Below are 22,838 nucleotides of genomic sequence, written 5' to 3' on the forward strand. Positions count from 1 at the left end.
AGCTGTATTGGTGGCCTAATTTGAAAGCTGATGTGGCTACGTATGTGGCTAAGTGTTTGACCTGTGCCAAGGTTAAAGCTGAACATCAAAAACCGTCTGGAATTTTGGGTGCAACCTGAGATTCCCGAGTGGAAGTGGGAAGGTATCACGATGGATTTTATTACTAAGTTACCGAGAGTTGCGGGTGGCTATGATACCATTTGGGTGATTATAGATCGACTCACTAAGTCAGCTCACTTTTTGCCGATTAAGGAAACGGATTCGAGGGAGAAGCTTACTCGTTTGTATTTGAAGGAGATTGTTTCTAGACATGGTGTTCCTGTATCTATTATTTCAGACCGAGACAGCCGATTTGTATTGAGGTTTTGGCGATCCTTACAGGAAGCCTTGGGAACTAAGTTAGATATGAGCACTGCTTATCATCCTCAGACGGATGGTCAGAGTGAAAGGACCATTCAAACGTTAGAAGATATGTTACGAGCGTGTGTTATTGATTTTGGTAATGGGTGGGTTAAATATTTACCGCTAGCTGAATTTTCTTATAACAACAGTTATCATGCAAGTATTAAAGCCGCACCGTTTGAAGCACTGTATGGTAGGAAGTGTAGGTCTCCTGTCTGTTGGAATGAGGTTGGGGATGCTCAACTCACAGGTTCAGAAATTATTCATGAGACTACCGAGAAGATCGTACAGATTAAGGAAAGATTGAGAACCGCCAGAAGTCGGCAAAGGAGTTATGCTAATAAGAGAAGGAATGATATTGAATTTCGGGTTGGTGATCGGGTTATGTTGAGGGTATCACCTCGAAAGGGCGTGATACGTTTTGGTAAAAGGGGAAAGTTGAGTCCTCGTTTTGTTGGACCGTTCGAGATCATAGAGAGAGTTAGACCCGTGGCTTATCATTTGAAATTGCCACAAGAACTCAGTGTTGTTCACGATGTTTTATATGTATCGAATTTAAAGAAGTGTTTAGCCGAGGCCGATAAGACTATTCCTCTGGAGGAACTTCATGTTGATAAGAAACTTCATTTTATTGAGGAACCTGTTGAAATTATGGACCGAGAGGTTAAGACTCTCAAGCAGAGGAGAATTCCTATTGTCCGGGTTAGATGGAACGCCAGACGCGGTCCCGAATTCACTTGGGAGCGTGAAGATCAGATGAAGCAGAAGTACCCGCATTTGTTCCCAGATGCTGAGTCAACCCCTACACCTGCTTAAATTTCGGTACGAAATTTCCGTAACGGTAATTTACTGTAACGACCCTACTTTTTCTGTTATTTTTTACCGTTAACTATTTAACGACCGTTAACTGTTATTCATGCCACGTCATTTCTATGACCTATATTATTATTTTAGTAATAATATATTAATTATTATGTGTTATGTGAATATTTGTATTCATATTTTAAGTTATACGTCTCTGCGTGTCGCGGATTTCTGTTCGACGAATCTTTTCGGTTTTCAAACCAACGGGCAAGCTTTTGGGATTTTTAAGTCCTAATTATTTTAAATATGATATTTTAATGTCATATGAATACATATAGTGTTTATATATATTTTTCGTCGCGTATTTGTTATCTCTCCGAATTTTCAATCGCGTAGTCGTGTTTTCGCGTTTCGGGTTTCGTTCGGGCATTCGGGCCACATGTAATTACTCTTAGCATCAAATTGGGCCACAAGGGGCCCACTCCTTCCCTTTTGTACAGCCAAATGCACCACACCACCAGCATTTGATAATTTTGAACTTTATTTTTCCCATTTACATCTTATTTCATTTTCTTACTACTTCCATTTTTCACCTAAACCTAATTTCCTCATTTCTCTCCTTCCTCTTTTTTTCTTTTGGAGCCATCGACACCACCATCACTCATCATTATCATCTTCATCAAATTGTTACTCATTTCAAAGGGCTTTTAGTGTAATCGGATTCTACACAACGATCTCTACGCGTTCATATTACTTGATTCTTGATTAGGGTATAAAACCTAACCCTATCTTTTTAATTTTTCTTTAATTTTCTGTATTTTGATGTTATTTTTATAGTATGATGCTTATATGTTATTGTATTGTTGATTGTATGCGTAGAAATGCTCGTTAATTCATGTTTTCGGTTTGATTAATTTGGGACAGCAGCTTGTTTGTTATTTTCTGTAAACATAACTTTTATAAAAGTGAAATTAAAGTGTCTAGATGAGTTCCTCTCATCAAGACATTAATTTTAGACTCCGGATTCATGTCATTTCGATTCCCGGAGCTCTAGTTATGATTAAAATGGTGTTTTGTTGGAATTAAATTGTGAAAACGAATTGTTCCAGGTTTGGTCCGACTTTGTGACCAATTTTGTAGTCTTTAGGGTGTACTAGTGTGTTAGGATTGATGATAGGATGAACTTTCATATTCGGGTCATCGAAATCCGAGCCACGGATCACCCGTTATGACTAAAACGTGTTTTTGAACGTATTAAAGTTCCAAGTTGTTTAATGGCTGATCATCACGACTTGGTTACTGTTCTTGGGGTGTTCTTGAGTGCACCAATGTGTCGAGTCGGTTTGATAGGCGGAGATATATATAAGACTCGCCGAAAACCGATACCCGGGGCTCAAGTTATGACCCGATGAACTTTTAATTAAAACTTATGGTTAATTATTAAAACTTATGATATAAATAATGATTTACATTATTATTAAATTACATATGATATAAAAAGTAATTATTATAATTTAAGACTTATGATATATATTTATTATATCATTTAATAATTACTTATAATTTAATTAAACATTTTAATTAAACTTATGATTAATAATACTTTTATTATTAATGGAAAATACTTATGATAAGTATTAAACTTATATTATGAGATTATTATTATAAGACTTATAATAAGGATTAATTAATTATTTAATTATTATAAGGCTTAGTTATTATTTAATTATAATTTAATTATTAAATACTTATGGTTTAATAATTATAATTAGAAACTTATGATATGATTAATAATTTATTATTAATTAATAATACTTATGATATGATTAAAAATCTATTATTAATTAATAATACTTATGTTATGATTAATATTTAATTAATTAATTAAATACTTATGTTATATTAATTATATCATTTAAACTTATGTTAACTTTAATAATTCATTTTAATTTAATTAAACTTATGATATGACATGATATTACATATATGACTTTAAATAACATTATGACTTATATTATTATTATAACTTACACTTTTAAAATTAATGTTGACTATGTTTGACCAAGGTTGACTTTTAGGTTGACTTTCGGTTGACTTTGACTTTCAGTTGACTTTTGTTGACTTTCTAATTAAGGAAACTTTCCTAACTTAAAAACTTTCTAAAAATAGAAACTTTCTAAATATGAAAACTTTCTAAATTTGGAAACTTTCCTAAAATAGAAACTTTCCTAAAATAGAAACTTTCCTAAAATAGAAACTTTCCAAAAATAGAAACTTTCCAAAAATGGAAACCTGCTAAAAATAGAAACTTTCTAAAAATAGAAAGTGTGTGTCCGTACGCTATTATGATCAAACCGATGCATGTTGGGTGTTGTTCTATGTCTACTTGCAATATGTACCATAGCTATCATACTAAGACTTGACCTAAGTTAGTTATTTATATCGACCTGCTTTATTTATAGGTCGGCGTTGTGATCATTCCTGATCACTTTACTTCATTTGTTGTTCGCATATTTGTGTGGTTACTTCGTTTACTTTAAGGTGAGTTATAGTCCCATTTTTTTATTTTAAATCTTTTGGGATGAGAATACATGCAATTTATTTTACATTTTGGACACAAGTGAAAGTTGGTTTAAATTATTCATTGTGAGTCGAACAAAAATATTCCCTAATTTGGTAATTGTAATCACTGGTTTCTACTGGTGAACGCGAATCCTATGGATAGATCTATCGGGGTTGACAACCCCATTTCAAGTTAGTCGCGCTAGCAATTTATAATCGAAATGTTTAGTACTTCGTATTTAGTTGAAGATACACTTGTTCGGTGTATATTATTTATTGTGTTTGGCAAGGGTAAATAAATGGTTAAGTGGTTACCAGGTGGCTCACGGAAAATGGAATAGTGTTTTTATATGTTTTCTAGCATATAATTTTGTGGTCCAAAAAGGGAGTTTTATGTTTTTAAACATAAATTTTTATGGTTTAAATTAAATATTGTTTGCAATATTAAACCTATAATTCACTCAACATTTTTGTTGACAGTTACTCGCATGTTTTATTCTCAGGTTCATGATTGATTGCTTCCGCTGTGCTTAGAGAGTCTGCATATTTATGATGGCAGCTTTTGTTAAACATTAACTTGCATTCTATTTTGATACATTTAATAGTGGATGTTATTGACTTGTTTTGGTCAACTTTTGGTTAAGTAATAATGTATGGTTTTTCTAAATTTACACATTTTGATAGGTTTCCTTTATAGGAAATTATTTTTAAATAAAGAATGCAAGGTTATTTATCAAATTCATATAGAGTTATGATCAAGCTGTGGGACCAAGATAACGATGGTCGTCAAGTGTGCTTTGACGGGTCGTTTCATGCGCCTTCATTTCATCGAAGGCTTGCTCTGCTTCTTTTGTCCAGATTATCTTTTTTGGCCCTAGGCACCCTTTAGGACTTTATGGAAAGAAAGCTGTTTCTCGGCACCCCTGGAGAGGAAACGGCTTAGTGATGCTAGTTTCCCATTCTAACTCTGCATCTCTTTAACCATGGTAGGAGTCTTGAGCTGTTGTAGCTTATCCACTTTCTCCGGGCTTGCGATGATCCCTTTCTTCATGATATAATACCCCAAGAATCTTCCTTCCTCTACCCCGAAGGAACACTTTTTTTGGATTGAGCTTCATGTTGACTGCCCTAAGTGTGTCGAAGGTTTCCTGGATATCTTTCAAGAGAGTATTTTCATCAACGCTTTTGATTACCATATCATCGACGTAAGCTTCCAGGTTTCTCCCGAGCTGTTTACGGAAGATTTTATCTACAAGCCTTTGATAGGTAGCTCTGGCATTTTTTAGCCCGAAGGGCATCTTTTTGTAGCAGAAGATACCTTTGCTTGTGAAGAATGATGTTTTTTCTTCATCTTCTTCGGCCATTTGGATCTAATGGTAACCTTTGTAAGCATCGAGGAAACACTAGTACCTGTACCCGGTCAAGGACTCTACCTTCCAATCAATTTCTGGTAGAGGATAACAATCCTTTAGAAAAGATTTGTTGATATTCGTGAAGTCTACACACATTCTCCATCCTCCGTCTGACTTTTTGACCATGACTGGATTTGCAACCCAGGTTGGGTACTTTGCTTCCCGGATTATATCGGCTTGGAGCAATTCCTCCACTTCTTTACAAGTTGCCTCATCCCTTTCTTTGGCAAGGTTCCTTTTCTTCTGATGTATCGGCTCTAGGTGCTTGTATTCGTTTAGCCGATGTTCCGTGGAGAATGTCGAACCTCCTATATTGAGTGTTCGAGGGATGCCAGTCATATCTCAGTATTCGCAGGCGAAGATATCAATATTGGCTTGTAGTAGCTTCCGAAGCTTTGTCTTTACCTCCGAAGGTAGAAAATTTCTGATGGTTACCTGTTGCTCGAAGAACAAAGGGTTGATGGAGATATTTTCTTCCTCCGGGTTTCCTTTTCTGGTTTCCATGATACATTCCCCCGGCCTTTCCTCTGTTTCTTTGATTGCCATGATCACCTTTTCTCGATCATAGGTCGAAGATAGGGATTCGATTCCTTCGGAAGTGTGGAACTTTACCAGTAGTTGGTGTACGGTTGATACAATTATTCCCATCTTCATCATGGCTGTCCTCCCTAGCAAAATATTGTGTTGCGAGGCGGATCGGACTACTACGAAGTCAAGTGTCTCCGTCCTGGATAACGATGGTTCTTCGATGGTGAAATCGAGGTCTATTTCTCCGATAGGCCAACATCTCTCTCCGGAGAATCCAATCAGAGGTACCCTCGGGGGGTTTAAGCGAGCTTTGATGGAAGGACTGAGTTGGTCGAAGCAGTGCTCATACATGATGTCGCACACACTTCCACTATCTAAGTATACCAGTGCACATGTCTCTCGAAGATTCAGCCATTGACTGTGACAGGCTTATCGGATGTCGTGATTGTGTCTAGTCCTGGGAAGGAGATTTCCTCCCAATCTATCACTTTGTATTTTCTCTCCCTCTTGTAACTTCTTTGAGACTCGATGGCAAAGCACTCCGTTACTGATAATATGGCATTATCTACGTTTGGCCTTTTCTCTTCGGGTTTTACTTCTTGCTTAGGTGCCTTTGGGTTACATATACCCTTCACTAGGTGTGACAACTTCCCGGATTGAACGGACTCTTCTATAGCCTGCCTTATCTGTATGCAGTCGTCCGTTTCATGTCCGTAGTTGTTGTGGAAGTCACAAAATTTTCTTGTGTCCTTCAGCTTGCCCTTATTGGCTAGCCTTGGTGGAGCTTTGAAAGCTTGTGCAACCCTTTCAGTAGCGAGGATTTCCTTGGGTGATTTTATCAGGGTCCCGAGGATGCCGGAGGTATTCTCTCATCTATAAGGAGAGAACCTGTTCCTTTCATTCTTTCTTCCAGATTTTTCTTCTCGGTGGCTTCCCTTCTCCTTTCGTTTGGAGCTATGTGCTTCTTCGTATACGAAGCCACTGGCTATGTCCTTCGCATCTAACCAGACATACGCTTTGTCCAGTAAAGCTTCATAAGTGTCCAGAAGGTCTCGGCTAAGGTGTTCTACCAACGCTCGGGTCCTGCAGCCATACAGGAGCCCTGATATTCTTTGTGACTCCGATAGTCCTGGGATCTGTTGGGTTTCATCCGTATATCGGCTGAGGAAAGTTCTTGAAGCTTCATTGTCTTTTTGCCTGATGATGTGGGCTGCAGCGTGGTTCTTCTTGTGTTTCTTTTGTTGACTAAATTTTGACCTGAAAAGTCGCTTAAGGTCTTCAAAACTTGAGGTGGAGTCCTTCGCTAGAGAGTCGAACCAGATCCTTGCATCACTTTTGAGCATATAGGAGAATGCATGGCAAGCTACGGCCATATCCCATCTCGACATTCGGGCTGCTCCTTCGAAGATGTTTATAAAATCGTATGGGTCATCCTTTCCTTTGTAATACCCTAGGTGAGAGGGTATCTTCATTCAGATCGGCAGCGGATGGCTTTGAATCGAAGATAAGAAGGGTGTTTTCTGGCTCTTCGAAAACTGGTCTATATGTCATAACCCGTCCTTAACCATAAGAACAAGTTAGATAACGTATGATTTCATTGCGAGGTATTGACCTCTATATGCGACATTTTTAAAAGAACAACTGCATTTATGTTACATTACAAACCATAACTCTTATTTTAATACAAGCTTTAGACAATAAAAAGATGATTATCGTTTAGCGATAATCTTAGACTTACAAACTTTACATGTGATGATAACAATACGATTTCTAGCATATTTTACATTACAAATCCTCCGATATGCAGTTTTATTTTTGACACAAATATGCATACTCAAGATCTTGTTTAAATTCAACATGTTGCAGCGGAAGCTTCTAATTATCACCTGAGAATAGACATGCTTAAAATGTCAACATAAAGTTGGTGAGATATAGGTTTAATGCCGGCAGCAATATATATATATATATATATATATATATATATATATATATATATATATATATATATATATATATATATATATATATATATATATATATATATATATATATATATATATATATATATATAGACCACAAGATTTCATATATAAACGTTTTAATAAAAATATTCTAAGTGGTTGAGCACTTGGTAACCATACTTAACATTTAATCACGTCGCATATTCCCTTTATTATGAAATCTTACTACACCGTACCAAGTGTAGTCACAAAACGAAGTACTGTGCAACCGTTGAATACTGGTCGTCCAGTCCGGTTGGGGTTGTCAGGCCCGATAGATCTATCAACAGGATTCGTGTTTACAATACCGCTGTAAATAACAGTTACCAAGCTACAGGGAAGTATGCCAGTGGTACAACTCAACGTAGAATATATTTTTCAGTTACTTGTGTCCATAACGTAAAACATAAAATACATGTATTCTCATCCCGAAATACTTAGAGTTTAAAAGTGGGACTATATACTCACTTTCGTCTTGAAGATATGTAATTTTGACTTGGTCTCCGATTGATATCACGAACCTATCCATATATAATATATCAATACCTTTTCTTTTTAAACAATCGTCACATATATATACTTATAATACTTTTAATACTTTTAATAATTCCTTAGTCCGTAGTTAGCAGTCCGATGTTAGTAATTCAATTTTAAATGGTTCGTTTTTAGGTGTTTAATAAACCCCCAACGAAATAAATAAAACCCCCATCGTATATGTATTGGTCGAGATTAATCTTGACCCACGGTACCGGTGTTGTCAAATGACGTGTTGCGTACATAAAGTACCGGTGTTGTCAAATGACGTGTTGCGTACAATCATGGGAATCTTATGATTAATCTTCTCGTATTGTTTACGGGTGATCCTGAACCATATAAAATTAAATTATGAGTACATATATATGAAATATCATGTTATTTTAAAAATATGTGATTTATTTAATTTTCTCCAATTATTTTCGTAGCTAAACTAGTCTTAGATATCCGATCTCGTTTTGGTCATAGTTTCTTCGTTACAACTCCGTTTTCGTTGGTTCAACTTGCCACTTCCTTGGATCGAGTCCCTCTTTAAGAATATGAACTGTAAATACCTTAGTTTGTATTCGAAATCACAGGTCATAGGTCAAACTTTAGTGAAACTTATGAAGTTAATCATTTTTGTTACAAAAATATCATTTAATGACCATTTTTCTAAAAATACTTATACTTTGAGTTAAATCATAAAATTTTTATGTGTTAACATATTCATAGTAAAAATCATTTTTCCAGAAAATAAACCTCCAATTCAAAGTTTAAGATGGTTTTTAATTATCCAACCCAAAACAGCCCCCGGTTACACTCCGACGTCGTAAAAACAGTTTTTAAGGTGTTCTTTGAAAAACCAAGTTAAACCTTGTTAAATTAGCATATATTTAAGATATATTACAGGTCTTGAAGTATTTTAAAAGTTAAGTTAGAAGGATCTATTTAGTTTGCAAAAAAGTTTGAAAACATTCAAACTATGTTCTTGTTGTTAAAATTTTATACCACAAAATAAGATAGCTATATATATATGAATCGAATAAGGTTATGAACATAGTTACTACCTCAAATTCCTTGGACAAGGTTGCTGTAAAAGAGGAGTAAGAACCTAGAACCAAAAGGGTGATGGAATTGGATGAAAGATTGGAAGTAAGTTTGTGTTCTTGGAAGAATTCTTGAAGTGTTTTTGTAAGGGTTTTCTTATGGTGTTTAAAGCTTGTTTCTATGGCTAGATCTTCAAGGTTTCTTGCTGAATGATTATGGAGTTTAAAGGTTAAGAAAGAGTGTGTGTTTTAGCTAAGATAATTGAAGTTAAAATGAATCAAAATGAGGATCCATGAAGACCCTTTAAAAACGTGACAAAGGGGGGTATGAAGACAAAATTTTTAGCTTGTAATCTTGTGTATTTGTCAAACAATCATACAAAAGCAATTACCTTATACATAAGGCATTGAACAAGGGCTGGTTGGTGGTGATTTGATGTGTATATACCAATAGTAAATACGTATAGAAGCTAGGTATGATACGAGTACATGTACTCTAGATATACGTATAGAAATTTTGTGAAAAATGGAATGAGGATTCAAATATAGCTATCTTTTGTGAATACACTTATATGATTTTATGTATTTAAGTCCTTAAAAGTGATTAAATACATTACATATACGATATATGTATAAACATTATAGGTTATAATTATTTATGTCAAATAACGTTACGTATGGTTATCGTTTTGAAAACTTAAGTTAGTAGTTTCAAAATATACTTATAACTTATTGTTATTAATACAAAATGAGATATTAAAACATTCATTAATCATGTTAAATATGTATATATACATATATATACACAAACGTATAATTATCATATATATAGTTCGTGATATCATCGGTCAAACTAGACGGTCAAACGTTGTGTAAATCTCTTTTCGAAAACATAAGTCTCAACAATTTTGATTGCTTATCATGTTGGTAAGGTTTAATTTATGTAAATATTAATCTTATAAGTATAGAACGATCGAAAAAGTGCGGGTCGTTACATTACCTCCCCGTTAAATAAATTTCGTCCCGAAATTTTAAAATTGTACCTATTTTGCGTCATCGAGAAACAAGTGTGGATACTTTTGTTTCATCTGATCCTCTCGTTCCCAAGTAAACTCGGGACCTCTTCTAGCACTCCAACGAACCTTAACGATCGGTATGTTGCTCTGCTTGAGCTGTTTAACTTCACGATCCATGATTTCGATTGGTTCTTCGATGAATTGTAGTTTCTCGTCGACATGGATTTTTTCAAGAGGAATGGTGAGGTCTTCCTTTGCAAGACACTTCTTAAGGTTTGAGACGTGAAAAGTATTATGTACTCCGACGAGTTGTTGCGGTAACTCGAGTTGATAAGCTACCGGTCCAATGCGTTCGATGATCTTGAACGGGCCTACATACCTTGGGTTTAGTTTACCCCTTTTTTCAAAACGTATTACACCTTTCCAAGGTGACACCTTTAACATAACCATGTCACCGATCTGAAACTCTAATGGTTTCCTTCGAACATCGGCGTAGCTCTTTTGGCGACTACGGGCTGTTTTCAATCTCTCCTTGATTTGTACTATCTTCTCAGTCGTTTCGTGTATGATCTCGGGACCAGTTAATTGTCGATCTCTTACTTCATTCCAACAAATAGGAGATCTACACTTCCTTCCGTACAATGCTTCGAATGGCGCAGCTTTAATGCTCGCATGATAACTATTATTATACGAGAATTGTGCTAATGGTAGATATTTATCCCATCCGTTTCCAAAATCGATCACACATGCCCTGAGCATGTCTTCAAGAGTCTGAATTGTTCTTTCACTCTGCCCGTCGGTTTGCGGATGATATGCGGTGCTCATATCCAAACGAGTTCCTAGTGCCTCCTGTAGTGATTGCCAGAACTTTGAGGTAAATCTACTATCACGATCAGATATAATGGAAATAGGTATTCCATGCCTTGAAACAACTTCCTTTATATACAATCGTAATAGTTTCTCCATTCTATCCGTTTCCTTTATAGGCAAGAAATGTGCAGACTTGGTGAGACGATCAACAATCACCCAAATGGTGTCGTATCCCCAGGCAGTCTTTGGTAACTTTGTGATGAAATCCATAGTAATACCATCCCATTTCCATTCTAGGATTTCTGGTTGTTGAAGTAACCCTGACGGCTTTTGGTGTTCTACTTTGACTTTGGAACAAGTTAAACACTCCCCAACATATGTTGCAACGTCTGTCTTTAAATTAGGCCACCAATAATGTGTCTTAAGATCTTGGTACATCTTTCCAACTCCAGGATGTATCGAGTATGTTGTCTTATGTGCCTCGTTCAATATCAACTTCCTTAATCCACCCAACTTTGGTACCCAAATACGATTTGCAAAATATCGAATTCCATCTTCCCGCATAATGAGTTGTTTCCCATACTTCTTCATTATTTCATTTCCTATGTTTTCTTTAGTAAGAGCTTCTCGTTGAGCCTCTTTGATTTGTGAGTTGAGATTCATGCGAATTTTTATGTTCATTGCTCGTACTCGAATTGGTTCTCGTTCCTTTCTGCTTAGTGCGTCAGCCACCACATTCGCTTTCCCGGGATGATAATGAATTTCACAATCATAGTCGTTTATTAACTCGACCCACCTACGTTGCCTCATGTTCAGCTGTTTCTGATCAAAAATATGTTGAAGGCTTTTATGATCAGTAAACACAGTGCATTTAACCCCATACAAGTAGTGTCTCTATATCTTCAATGCAAACACGACTGCTCCCAGTTCTAGATCATGCGTCGTATAATTCCGCTCGTGAATCTTCAATTGTCGGGATGCGTATGCAATAACTTTCTTCCGTTGCATAAGAACGCAACCAAAACCTTGTCGCGAAGCGTCACAATATATTTCAAAATCATCATTCCCTTCTGGTAACGATAAAATAGGCGCCGTAGTTAACTTCTTCTTTAGTATTTGAAATGCACTCTCCTGCTCAGATGTCCATTCATATTTCTTCCCTTTTTGCGTTAACGCTGTCAACGGCTTAGCTATTCGGGAAAAATCTTGAATAAACCTTCTATAATAACCGGCTAAACCCAAAAATTGGCGTATCTGCGTTGGTGTCTTAGGAGTCTCCCATTTTTCAATGGCTTCAATTTTTGCTGGATCAACCTGAATTCCTTTGCTACTAACAACGTGGCCAAGAAATTGCACTTCTTTCAACCAGAAAGCACATTTAGAAAATTTAGCATATAGCTGTTCTTTTCTCAACAACTCTAATATCAACCTTAAATGCTCTTCATGCTCTTGCTCACTCTTGGAATAGATAAGAATATCATCAATGAAAACGATAACAAACTTATCTAAATACGGACTACAAACTCAATTCATGAGGTCCATGAATACAGCTGGCGCATTCGTCAATCCAAATGGCATGACCAAAAATTCGTAATGACCGTAGCGTGTCCGAAAAGCAGTTTTCGGTATATCTTCTTCTTTGACACGTAATTGATGATAGCCCGATCTTAGGTCAATTTTTGAGTACACACATGATCCTTGGAGTTGATCAAATAAGTCGTCAATTCTCGGTAGTGGATATTGATTCTTGATAGTTAACTTATTTAATTCATGATAATCTATACACATTCGGAAAGATCCGTCTTTCTTCTTGACGAATAAAATTGGAGCTCCCCACGGTGAAGTACTTGGTCGTATGAATCCACGATCCAGTAATTCTTTTAACTGACTCTGAAGTTCTTTTAACTCGAACGGTGCAAGTCTATATGGAGCACGGGCAACCGGTGCAGCTCCTGGTACAAGATCTATTTGAAATTCTACAGATCTAAATGGAGGTAATCCCGGCAACTCTTCCGGAAATACTTCAGGAAAATCTCTTGCCACATGCACGTCATTGATGCACTTCTCTTTTTCTTTCTTTTCGACTTTATTAACATGTGCTAAGATAGCATAGCACCCTTTCTTCAAGCACTTTTGAGCTTTCAAATAACTAATGAGTTTTAGCTTTGAGTTACCCTTCTCTCCATAAATCATTACTGGCGTTTTATCCTTACGAGGAATGCGAATTGCCTTCTTGGCGCACACAACTTCGGCTCCTATTTTGGACATCCAGTCCATGCCGATTATTACATCAAAACTTCCTAATTCTACGGGTATCAAATCAATCTTAGATGTTTCTCCGGCTAAATTTATTTTACAATCACGGCAAATTTTATCGGCTTTAATTAGTTTACCATTAGCTAACTCAATCATGTACTTAGCATCTAGAGGTAATGATGAACAATTCAATTTAGCGTGAAAGTCTCTACACACGTAACTTCTATCAGCACCAGTATCAAATATAATAGATGCGGATAAGTTATTAATGGTAAACGTACCCGTAACAAGCTCCGGGTCTTCACACGCCTCTCTAGCATTAATAACAAATGCTCTCCCTCGTGCAGGTCCGATATTCTTCTCTGGATTCGGGCACTGGCTCTTATAATGACCCTGTTTCCCACATCCATAACAAGTAACAGTAGCCAAAGCAGTTCTATTTGCATTAGTGGCAGGAGTCTTGGTACCATTTGTATTTGTAACGAGAGCCCTACAATCTTCAGCAAGATGACCCTTTCGATTACATTTGTTGCATACCACATTACAGTAACCAGAGTGATGTTTGTGGCATCGGTTGCATAAAGGATTTTGTCCTTTATAACCAAAGCTTAAACCACTACCCGCACCTTGCGTGATTTCTTGTTTCTTAAAATATTGTTGTTGGTTACCTCGATCATAATTTCCATTCCACTTTCTTTTGTTACCTGATACCTTCACATCAGTATTGGATACTTTCTTATCCATGATGACCTGATCCATTAGCTCTTTTGCCATGGTTATAGCTTCATGAATTGTCTTAGGTTTCGATGCTGTAACATTTGCCTTGACCTTTTTGGGCAAACCATCTTTGTACATTTCAATTTTCCGTTCTTCGGTTGGAACCAATTCAGGACATAGCAAAACTAATTCCATGAATCGCTGATTGTAGTTGGTGATTTCAGTACCAACAACCTTCAGACTTCGTAATTCATCTTCCAACTTCCTAACCTCGTTCCTTGGACAATATTCGTTGATTAACATTGTTTTGAATTCTTCCCATGGAGTATCATAAGCTACATCTCCTCCTACAGCCTTCACATAATTTTTCCACCACGTGAGTGCACTATCTTGTAAAGTGCACGATGCATACTTGGTCATGTCCTTTTCAACACAACCACTTATTTTAAACACAGTCTCCATCTTTTCTATCCACCGGGTTAAACCGATCGGTCCTTCTGTTCCACTGAATGATGAGGGCTTGCAAGCTTGAAAAGTTTTGTAAGTGCACCCCACACGAGGATTTGGGTTAACTGCAGCACCTCTTGCAGCCTCGACCTATAACATTCTGTCGTTCACTCGCTGATTGATGAGTTCCTGGATTTCTTGTTCCGTCATTCGGTTCAATCGCGCCATATTCTTCTATAAGAATGAAAAGAAAATAATTATTCACATGGAATATTATAGATGTAGTGTATATTTACAGTACATTATAGCTTATTAATAATATGAACCAGGTATTATTATAAAAGCCTTTTCTTCTTATTAGCGTTTTATAATTATATCTAGGGTAGTACCTACCCGTTAATGTCCATACTTAATAGCTTAGTACAGAATCAATTACTACCATCTAAATAATACTTAACCATGGAAAATTATTGCATTTCACACTTCACTATTTTACATATGCTTATCTTACATCGAACATTAAGCAAACCACACTAATAATATTATACAAAACATTATATGATCCCATGGTTTAATACGGCAGCGCATCGTTTGGTCTATTTTCTAGAACGTTTAGGTTCAAGGAATGGCCTAACGCTTATCCTAGCTGTCTGCCTATATTTTGGCGGTGGGGCTGAAGAACTGGATGCCGGGATAGAACGAATAGGTATAGCGGGAATAGGGGTGGTAGTGTTTAGTGGAGTTGGTGCCACATCATCCTCACTAAACTCGGGATTTGAATTTTCTAATTCATTAGCCTTTCGTTTCTTTCCTAATTTGAACTTGTCTTTCGTAATTTCCTGTATTTCTTCCTCGGGTTCACTTTCCTCCTCGGGTTCACTTTCCTCCTCGGGTTCACTTTCCGGGTTCCCTATAGTTGGTTCATCCGGAATTTGTGAGTCTTCCCCAAAGATATTATTTTCGTCATCGGATAGGTTAATGACTGAAACGCCATCTGAAGATTCTGATTCGGAGTCGCTGAATGTGATAATAAGTTTCGAGCCCGACATCTATCACATAACAACTAACCCATTAGTACTACATAATATTTACATATAAATTTTAACCAACAATGATAAGCAATGGTTTTTAAATCAGACCCGGTCAAAGTCCAGACTTACTAATGTATCCTAACGACTTATCAGTTAGACACACTAATGCAAACCTGGTTCGCTAAGACCACCGCTCTGATACCACATGTCATAACCCGTCCTTAACCATAAGAACAAGTTAGATAACGTATGATTTCATTGCGAGGTATTGACCCTTATATGCGACATTTTTAAAAGAACAACTGCATTTATGTTACATTACAAACCATAACTCTTATTTTAATACAAGCTTTAGACAATAAAAAGATGATTATCGTTTAGCGATAATCTTAGACTTACAAACTTTACATGTGATGATAACAATACGATTTCTAGCATATTTTACATTACAAATCCTCCGATATGCAGTTTTATTTTTGACACAAATATGCATACTCAAGATCTTGTTTAAATTCAACATGTTGCAGCGGAAGCTTCTAATTATCACCTGAGAATAGACATGCTTAAAACGTCAACATAAAGTTGGTGAGATATAGGTTTAATGCCGGCAGCAATATATATATATATATAGACCACAAGATTTCATATATAAACGTTTTAATAAAAATATTCTAAGTGGTTGAGCACTTGGTAACCATACTTAACATTTAATCACGTCGCATATTCCCTTTATTATGAAATCTTACTACACCGTACCAAGTGTAGTCACAAAACGAAGTACTGTGCAACCGTTGAATACTGGTCGTCCAGTCCGGTTGGGGTTGTCAGGCCCGATAGATCTATCAACAGGATTCGCGTTTACAATACCGCTGTAAATAACAGTTACCAAGCTACAGGGAAGTATGCCAGTGGTACAACTCAACGTAGAATATATTTTTCAGTTACTTGTGTCCATAACGTAAAACATAAAATACATGTATTCTCATCCCGAAATACTTAGAGTTTAAAAGTGAGACTATATACTCACTTTCGTCTTGAAGATATGTAATTTTGACTTGGTCTCCGATTGATATCACGAACCTATCCATATATAATATATCAATACCTTTTCTTTTTAAACAATCGTCACATATATATACTTATAATACTTTTAATACTTTTAATAATTCCTTAGTCCGTAGTTAGCAGTCCGATGTTAGTAATTCAATTTTAAATGGTTCGTTTTTAGGTGTTTAATAAACCCCCAACGAAATAAATAAAACCCCCATCGTATATGTATTGGTCGAGATTAATCTTGACCCACGGTACCGGTGTTGTCAAATGACGTGTTGCGTACATAAAGTACCGGTGTTGTCAAATGACGTGTTGCGTACAATCATGAGAATCTTATGATTAATCTTCTCGTATTGTTTACGGGTGATCCTGAACCATATAAAATTAAATTATGAGTACATATATATGAAATATCATGTTATTTTAAAAATATGTGATTTATTTAATTTTCTCCAATTATTTTCGTAGCTAAACTAGTCTTAGATATCCGATCTCGTTTTGGTCATAGTTTCTTCGTTACAACTCCGTTTTCGTTGGTTCAACTTGCCACTTCCTTGGATCGAGTCCCTCTTTAAGAATATGAACTGTAAATACCTTAGTTTGTATTCGAAATCACAGGTCATAGGTCAAACTTTAGTGAAACTTATGAAGTTAATCATTTTTGTTACAAAAATATCATTTAATGACCATTTTTCTAAAAATACTTATACTTTGAGTTAAATCATAAAATTTTTATGTGTTAACATATTCATAGTAAAAATCATTTTTCCAGAAAATAAACCTCCAATTCAAAGTTTAAGATGGTTTTTAATTATCCAACCCAAAACAGCCCCCGGTTACACTCCGACGTCGTAAAAACAGTTTTTAAGGTGTTCTTTGAAAAACTAAGTTAAACCTTGTTAAATTAGCATATATTTAAGATATATTACAGGTCTTGAAGTATTTTAAAAGTTAAGTTAGAAGGATCTATTTAGTTTGCAAACAAGTTTGAAAACATTCAAACTATGTTCTTGTTGTTAAAATTTTATACCACAAAATAAGATAGCTATATATATATGAATCGAATAAGGTTATGAACATAGTTACTACCTCAAGTTCCTTGGACAAGGTTGCTGTAAAAGAGGAGTAAGAACCTAGAACCAAAAGGGTGATGGAATTGGATGAAAGATTGGAAGTAAGTTTGTGTTCTTGGAAGAATTCTTGAAGTGTTTTTGTAAGGGTTTTCTTATGGTGTTTAAAGCTTGTTTCTATGGCTAGATCTTCAAGGTTTCTTGCTGAATGATTATGGAGTTTAAAGGTTAAGAAAGAGTGTGTGTTTTAGCTAAGATAATTGAAGTTAAAATGAATCAAAATGAGGATCCATGAAGACCCTTTAAAAACGTGACAAAGGGGGGTATGAAGACAAAATTTTTAGCTTGTAATCTTGTGTATTTGTCAAACAATCATACAAAAGCAATTACCTTATACATAAGGCATTGAACAAGGGCTGGTTGGTGGTGATTTGATGTGTATATACCAATAATAAATACGTATAGAAGCTAGGTATGATACGAGTACATGTACTCTAGATATACGTATAGAAATTTTGTGAAAAATGGAATGAGGATTCAAATATAGCTATCTTTTGTGAATACACTTATATGATTTTATGTATTTAAGTCCTTAAAAGTGATTAAATACATTACATATACGATATATGTATAAACATTATAGGTTATAAGTATTTATGTCAAATAACGTTACGTATGGTTATCGTTTTGAAAACTTAAGTTAGTAGTTTCAAAATATACTTATAACTTATTGTTATTAATACAAAATGAGATATTAAAACATTCATTAATCATGTTAAATATGTATATATACATATATATACACAAACGTATAATTATCATATATTGTATAGTTCGTGATATCATCGGTCAAACTAGACGGTCAAACGTTGTGTAAATCTCTTTTCGAAAACATAAGTCTCAACAATTTGGATTGCTTATCATGTTGGTAAGGTTTAATTTATGTAAATATTAATCTTATAAGTATAGAACGATCGAAAAAGTGCGGGTCGTTACACTATATCTCCGTTAGCGCTTGCGTTAGCTTCGTGTGAGGGTTGTTTACCATGGGGAGACTTCCTCCGTACACATTCTGGGAAGGTAGGTTGACCCACTGATTCCCCCCGTCCCACGTTTGTGACCCTGTGGGTAACGAAGCGTTTTGCTGATTTATCACCGGGAATATTCCTGCGGTTGGCAAGATAGTGCCGGCATTGGGTATGTTCTGCGAGAACAAACCGAATGGGCTCCCGAAGGTATATTGCTGCATGACCGGTCCCCCGGAATTGCTCAACGGGATGCCGGTGGTGATCATTGGCTGAACCGGTTGAGAGAGCACCAGTTGAGAGGTAATGGGTTGAGAGATCACTGGCTGCGAGGTCATAAGCTGATTAGCAGGAGGGGGATTTCTCGTTGGTCATGCCTCCATCTCCATTTCTTCGTCGACATCTTCACTATCATACGTGAGGATTCGTCGACTGCGCAAATGTCCTTCTTCTCGTAACTTTTTGATGACAACACGTATGTTATCATAGTTATTGAGTATGAAGGTTTTGTCGATTAACGGTGGTGGTTCGAAATCGCTCCTATATGTGATTATTGGCATAGTGGGAGTGATCGGTGTTTGCATTTCGGTTTCAGGTTGATTAGCTCCTGTTTGCAAAGAGAAACTAGGCGGTGGGTGATCGAGATCTGCCATGATCTTGTGTTTTTTCAAACAAAATAAGTGTTAGTGTTAGGTCCCACGGATGGCGCCAATTGTTTGTACAATTCTTGGCGATCCTTGTTGAAAGAACAAGGGTGTTGTGATCTGATCACTTCAAGAGTGGTACTTGAGTGTATGGTGGTGAATGTATGCTTGTTGGCGATTCCCCGAAGGTAATACGAAGGTATGATACTTTACACCACCAAGATACGAAGGTAACTCATGGAGAGTTGTTTATGTGCGTTTGTTGCGACTTAGAGTGAATGCCTATTCCAGTGTCCATGCTCTCCTTTTATAGGGCTACTTTACAGCTCTATCACCAGCTTTCTAAGTGGGAATTGGTCTCCAAGATAATCTCTGATAAGACAAAGGGGACTTTCTCTTTGGCTGACTGTAACTCCTGCAGTTGGAGAAAGCAGGTTTGGAGCATTCCTCTTTTGTCATTTGGACGTTAGTAGAAGCGAGTTGGTCAACCCGCTTATTTTTCTCCTTCAGCCTATGTCTTCTTGTGACTTCAGGATGAGTCTTTGTCCATTGGTAACTGTGATCCCTTCGTTACTATGTTCCTTCGTTTCCATAGCTTCGTATAATGAATGTGGTTTCTTACTAAACCTGAATACTAGGATCACACTTTGGGAGTATTCTTCTTTTATCATTTGGGCGCCATTATTTGAGTTTGTGGATATCCCGCTCATGGCTTGTATTCGACATATGTGTTCTTGTGACCAACTCTTATGTCATCGATCCTTTATAAGCGTGATACCTTCGTTAGCATAGCTTCGGTTAATGACTGAACGGGGAGGTACACTATCACAACCAATATTCTGATTAATAGTATTTCCTATATGAATGTCCTTGATTAACAAATGGAGAAACCAGTTAGTAAAATACAATCATACAAACATTTCCAACTCAAGGATATTAGAAAGACACAATGCGACATACGAACATGACAATTCCAACTTTACCTCCTTTAAGCTGCATCATCCTAATTGGCTAATTCTACAAATGCATTACTACATCGTTCCCCTTAAAAAAATGTACAGCTACTCATCTATTCATGTTTCTGTAACTAATCCTAGTTTGCACCACCCTATCTTTTATTCCCCAGCCTATATAGTAAAATCACAGAGTATTTCATACAATCAATCTTTCATAATCATTACTACCACCACTACTGCTCATAACTATAAAAAGCAAAACACCAGAACAAGAATTCAAATACAATAATGTCAACACAAGTTGGTTTCGATCATTACTATTAGAAAGAAGTAAATGTAAGAATTTAAACTATGTAACGAAAAAATAAATGTAAGAATATAAATTGGATTTCCCCATCTTTAATTCAAATAATCCTTGTTGCAAGCTCCAAAACTCAACAGCTTAACAATATATTTGAACAATTATTGTGATGGATCTCCAAATCTTGCAATGTGTGCATCACCTAGCTTCATCATCATTTAGTGTGTAAGTAGTGATTCTATATAGGAGGAGACAAAAGAGTCACAATCGGCATATAACCCAAGATTGTTGTACTGTTTCGAGTCAGGTTCATAAGCTACAAGCTCCATTCTATATTCATTTTTTACGATTATAAGTTGGTCATTATTCCTAAATCCCAATACTTTCCACAACCTCTCTGGTAAGGTAACATTGAAGAGTTTGATAAACGATTTTGAAACATGGTCCATCAACCACACATTGTGAAATTTTTCATTTGAGCCATTTCTTTCTCTTTGAACCACTCCTATAGACCCTCTTAAATTAAATATTTAGAAAGGATTGTGGGATAACTTATCTGGAACGTTTATTTTTTTAAATTCTTCACTTGTCAAATCAAACGATACAATAAAATTATTGTAAGGACCTGTAAGGACACGACAATAAATAAACCCCTTAATAACCAATGGGGTTTGGGCGTAAAAACCGAAATTAACCCATTTACTAGGAAGTTTGGTTAACGGACTTCTCCACACCCTTCCACTTAACGTAAATACTCCAACTCGCCAAACATTCCGTTTATGGTCATTATCATATTGAACATTTATCCTGACAATCTTAGGATCAAGAGAGTTAGGACAAACTCCAAAACCAACGGAACCACCTCCCTTATAAGGCACGTCAATTGTTACTGATTTTCTTATGGAAGGATTCCAAATAACGTAACGATTGAAATAATCATATTCACCTAGATATTCATTATTAAAATAAAGCAAACTGTGCGAGCTACCCACAAACTTAGAAACTAGTTTTGCGGACTGAGAATACCTCAAGGAGATCATGTATTGGGGGAAAGTATCATCATCATCATCAATTATCCAACAATACCTTCCTCTTTCAAGATCATCAGCCACATAACCGGTGTACACCCTTAAAAGAAGACGTTTTCTCTGCGCCTGGACGATTATGTAATCAGAATTAAATTCAGAGCTATCAATCAAAGACATCCATTCTTTCGAGACTGATCTAAATTGAATAAGCGATTTAACGGGAAGATGACAAAAGATTTTGATAAACTTGTTTGAACTAGGGATGACATCGGGCCGGGTTTCGGTCGAATTTAGGTAATCCCAGACCCGAACCCGTTTAAAAAAACCTGTCCCCAACCCGGAAATATATGAAATCATCATTCTAATATGGACGAGTTGAGTAAAGTGTCCAAATGGGTAAAGCTAAGTAGAAACCAGAACGGGTCAAACTGACACAATAATACACCATGTCATAAATACACAATACTAAATATCTGAGAAATTTACTTATGAGGTCGTAATGTTGTATGGATTAAAAATTTACCCAGTCATAAGTAAAGAGGTCAAAGCTGCCTGCCATATGGTATTGTGACCACTAGTAGACTGCATAACTTATAACTACTTCTGCTGGAGATTAAATCAATATACACTGATTAATAGAATTTCGTGTATGAATGTTAAAAAACGTGACCAAAATACAATCTAAACACCACAAAACAAAAAAAACTCAATGTTAACCATATATATGTAATAATATAATACAATTAAAGTATACATGGAAATTGAGACTCATACTCTCAAATTTGGGTTAAATTGGTCAAGCTTTAAGGTCAATTTGTTCTTGAAAAACATTAGGCCTGACAATGCAAATGAAAATTTTAAAAAAGTTCAATGAGTTTTTCTCAATCTGTTGGGTCTTATACAAAATATAAAAGAACGGGTTAAATTGTTAGCAAATCCTAAAGTTCAATAAATAGAGACATGTCTAATGAGTTATGTGAGTGGGTCATATGGGTCGAGCATAAAAAGTTTCATTCGTCAATCATTCATGAAAGCATTAATGTTTATATCAATTATTATGTATATTAAAATTTCTTATATACTAAATTACTAATTACTAATAAATATTAATAATAAATAATAATAACTAAAACAATATAATATATGTAAAAACTCAAATGTAAAATTATATGACCTGTTGTTTGGACCTATTTGACCCATTACACGTTTCGACC

The 22,838-nt window shown here is 35.9% G+C and overlaps 2 protein-coding genes across 2 annotated transcripts; both read right to left on the minus strand.

The window, feature by feature from the left end:
- Positions 1–6,115: 6,115 nt before the first annotated feature.
- LOC139874330 (uncharacterized) lies at positions 6,116–7,180 on the minus strand. The gene is made up of 2 exons (XM_071861775.1): positions 6,597–7,180; positions 6,116–6,512 (listed from the first exon to the last, which is right to left on the minus strand). The coding sequence occupies exons 1-2, from the start codon at positions 7,178–7,180 to the stop codon at positions 6,116–6,118; spliced, it is 981 nt and encodes a 326-aa protein (XP_071717876.1).
- Positions 7,181–20,491: 13,311 nt separating this feature from the next.
- LOC139874332 (putative F-box protein At1g50870) lies at positions 20,492–21,984 on the minus strand. The gene is made up of 3 exons (XM_071861776.1): positions 21,222–21,984; positions 20,862–21,101; positions 20,492–20,541 (listed from the first exon to the last, which is right to left on the minus strand). Exons 1-3 carry the CDS (start codon positions 21,982–21,984, stop codon positions 20,492–20,494), a joined length of 1,053 nt encoding a protein of 350 aa, XP_071717877.1.
- Between the last annotated feature and the right edge of the window lie 854 nt (positions 21,985–22,838).

The sequence above is a fragment of the Rutidosis leptorrhynchoides genome, chromosome 11 (assembly GCF_046630445.1).
Source record: "Rutidosis leptorrhynchoides isolate AG116_Rl617_1_P2 chromosome 11, CSIRO_AGI_Rlap_v1, whole genome shotgun sequence".
NCBI classification, from domain to species: Eukaryota; Viridiplantae; Streptophyta; class Magnoliopsida; order Asterales; family Asteraceae; genus Rutidosis; species Rutidosis leptorrhynchoides.

Coding starts and splice junctions, on each gene's coding strand:
- LOC139874332 (XM_071861776.1), bottom strand. CDS start 21,984: ATGATGATTTCATATATTTCCGGGTTGGGGACAGGTTTTTTTAAACGG. Junction 21,102..21,221: donor TTATTGTCGTGTCCTTACAG/GTCCTTACAATA, acceptor GAGGGTCTATAG/GAGTGGTTCAAAGAGAAAGA. Junction 20,542..20,861: donor TCTTGGGTTATATGCCGATT/GTGACTCTTTTG, acceptor TGCTTTTTATAG/TTATGAGCAGTAGTGGTGGT.
- LOC139874330 (XM_071861775.1), bottom strand. CDS start 7,180: ATGAAGATACCCTCTCACCTAGGGTATTACAAAGGAAAGGATGACCCA. Junction 6,513..6,596: donor AGAAAGAATGAAAGGAACAG/GTTCTCTCCTTA, acceptor CGCTACTGAAAG/GGTTGCACAAGCTTTCAAAG.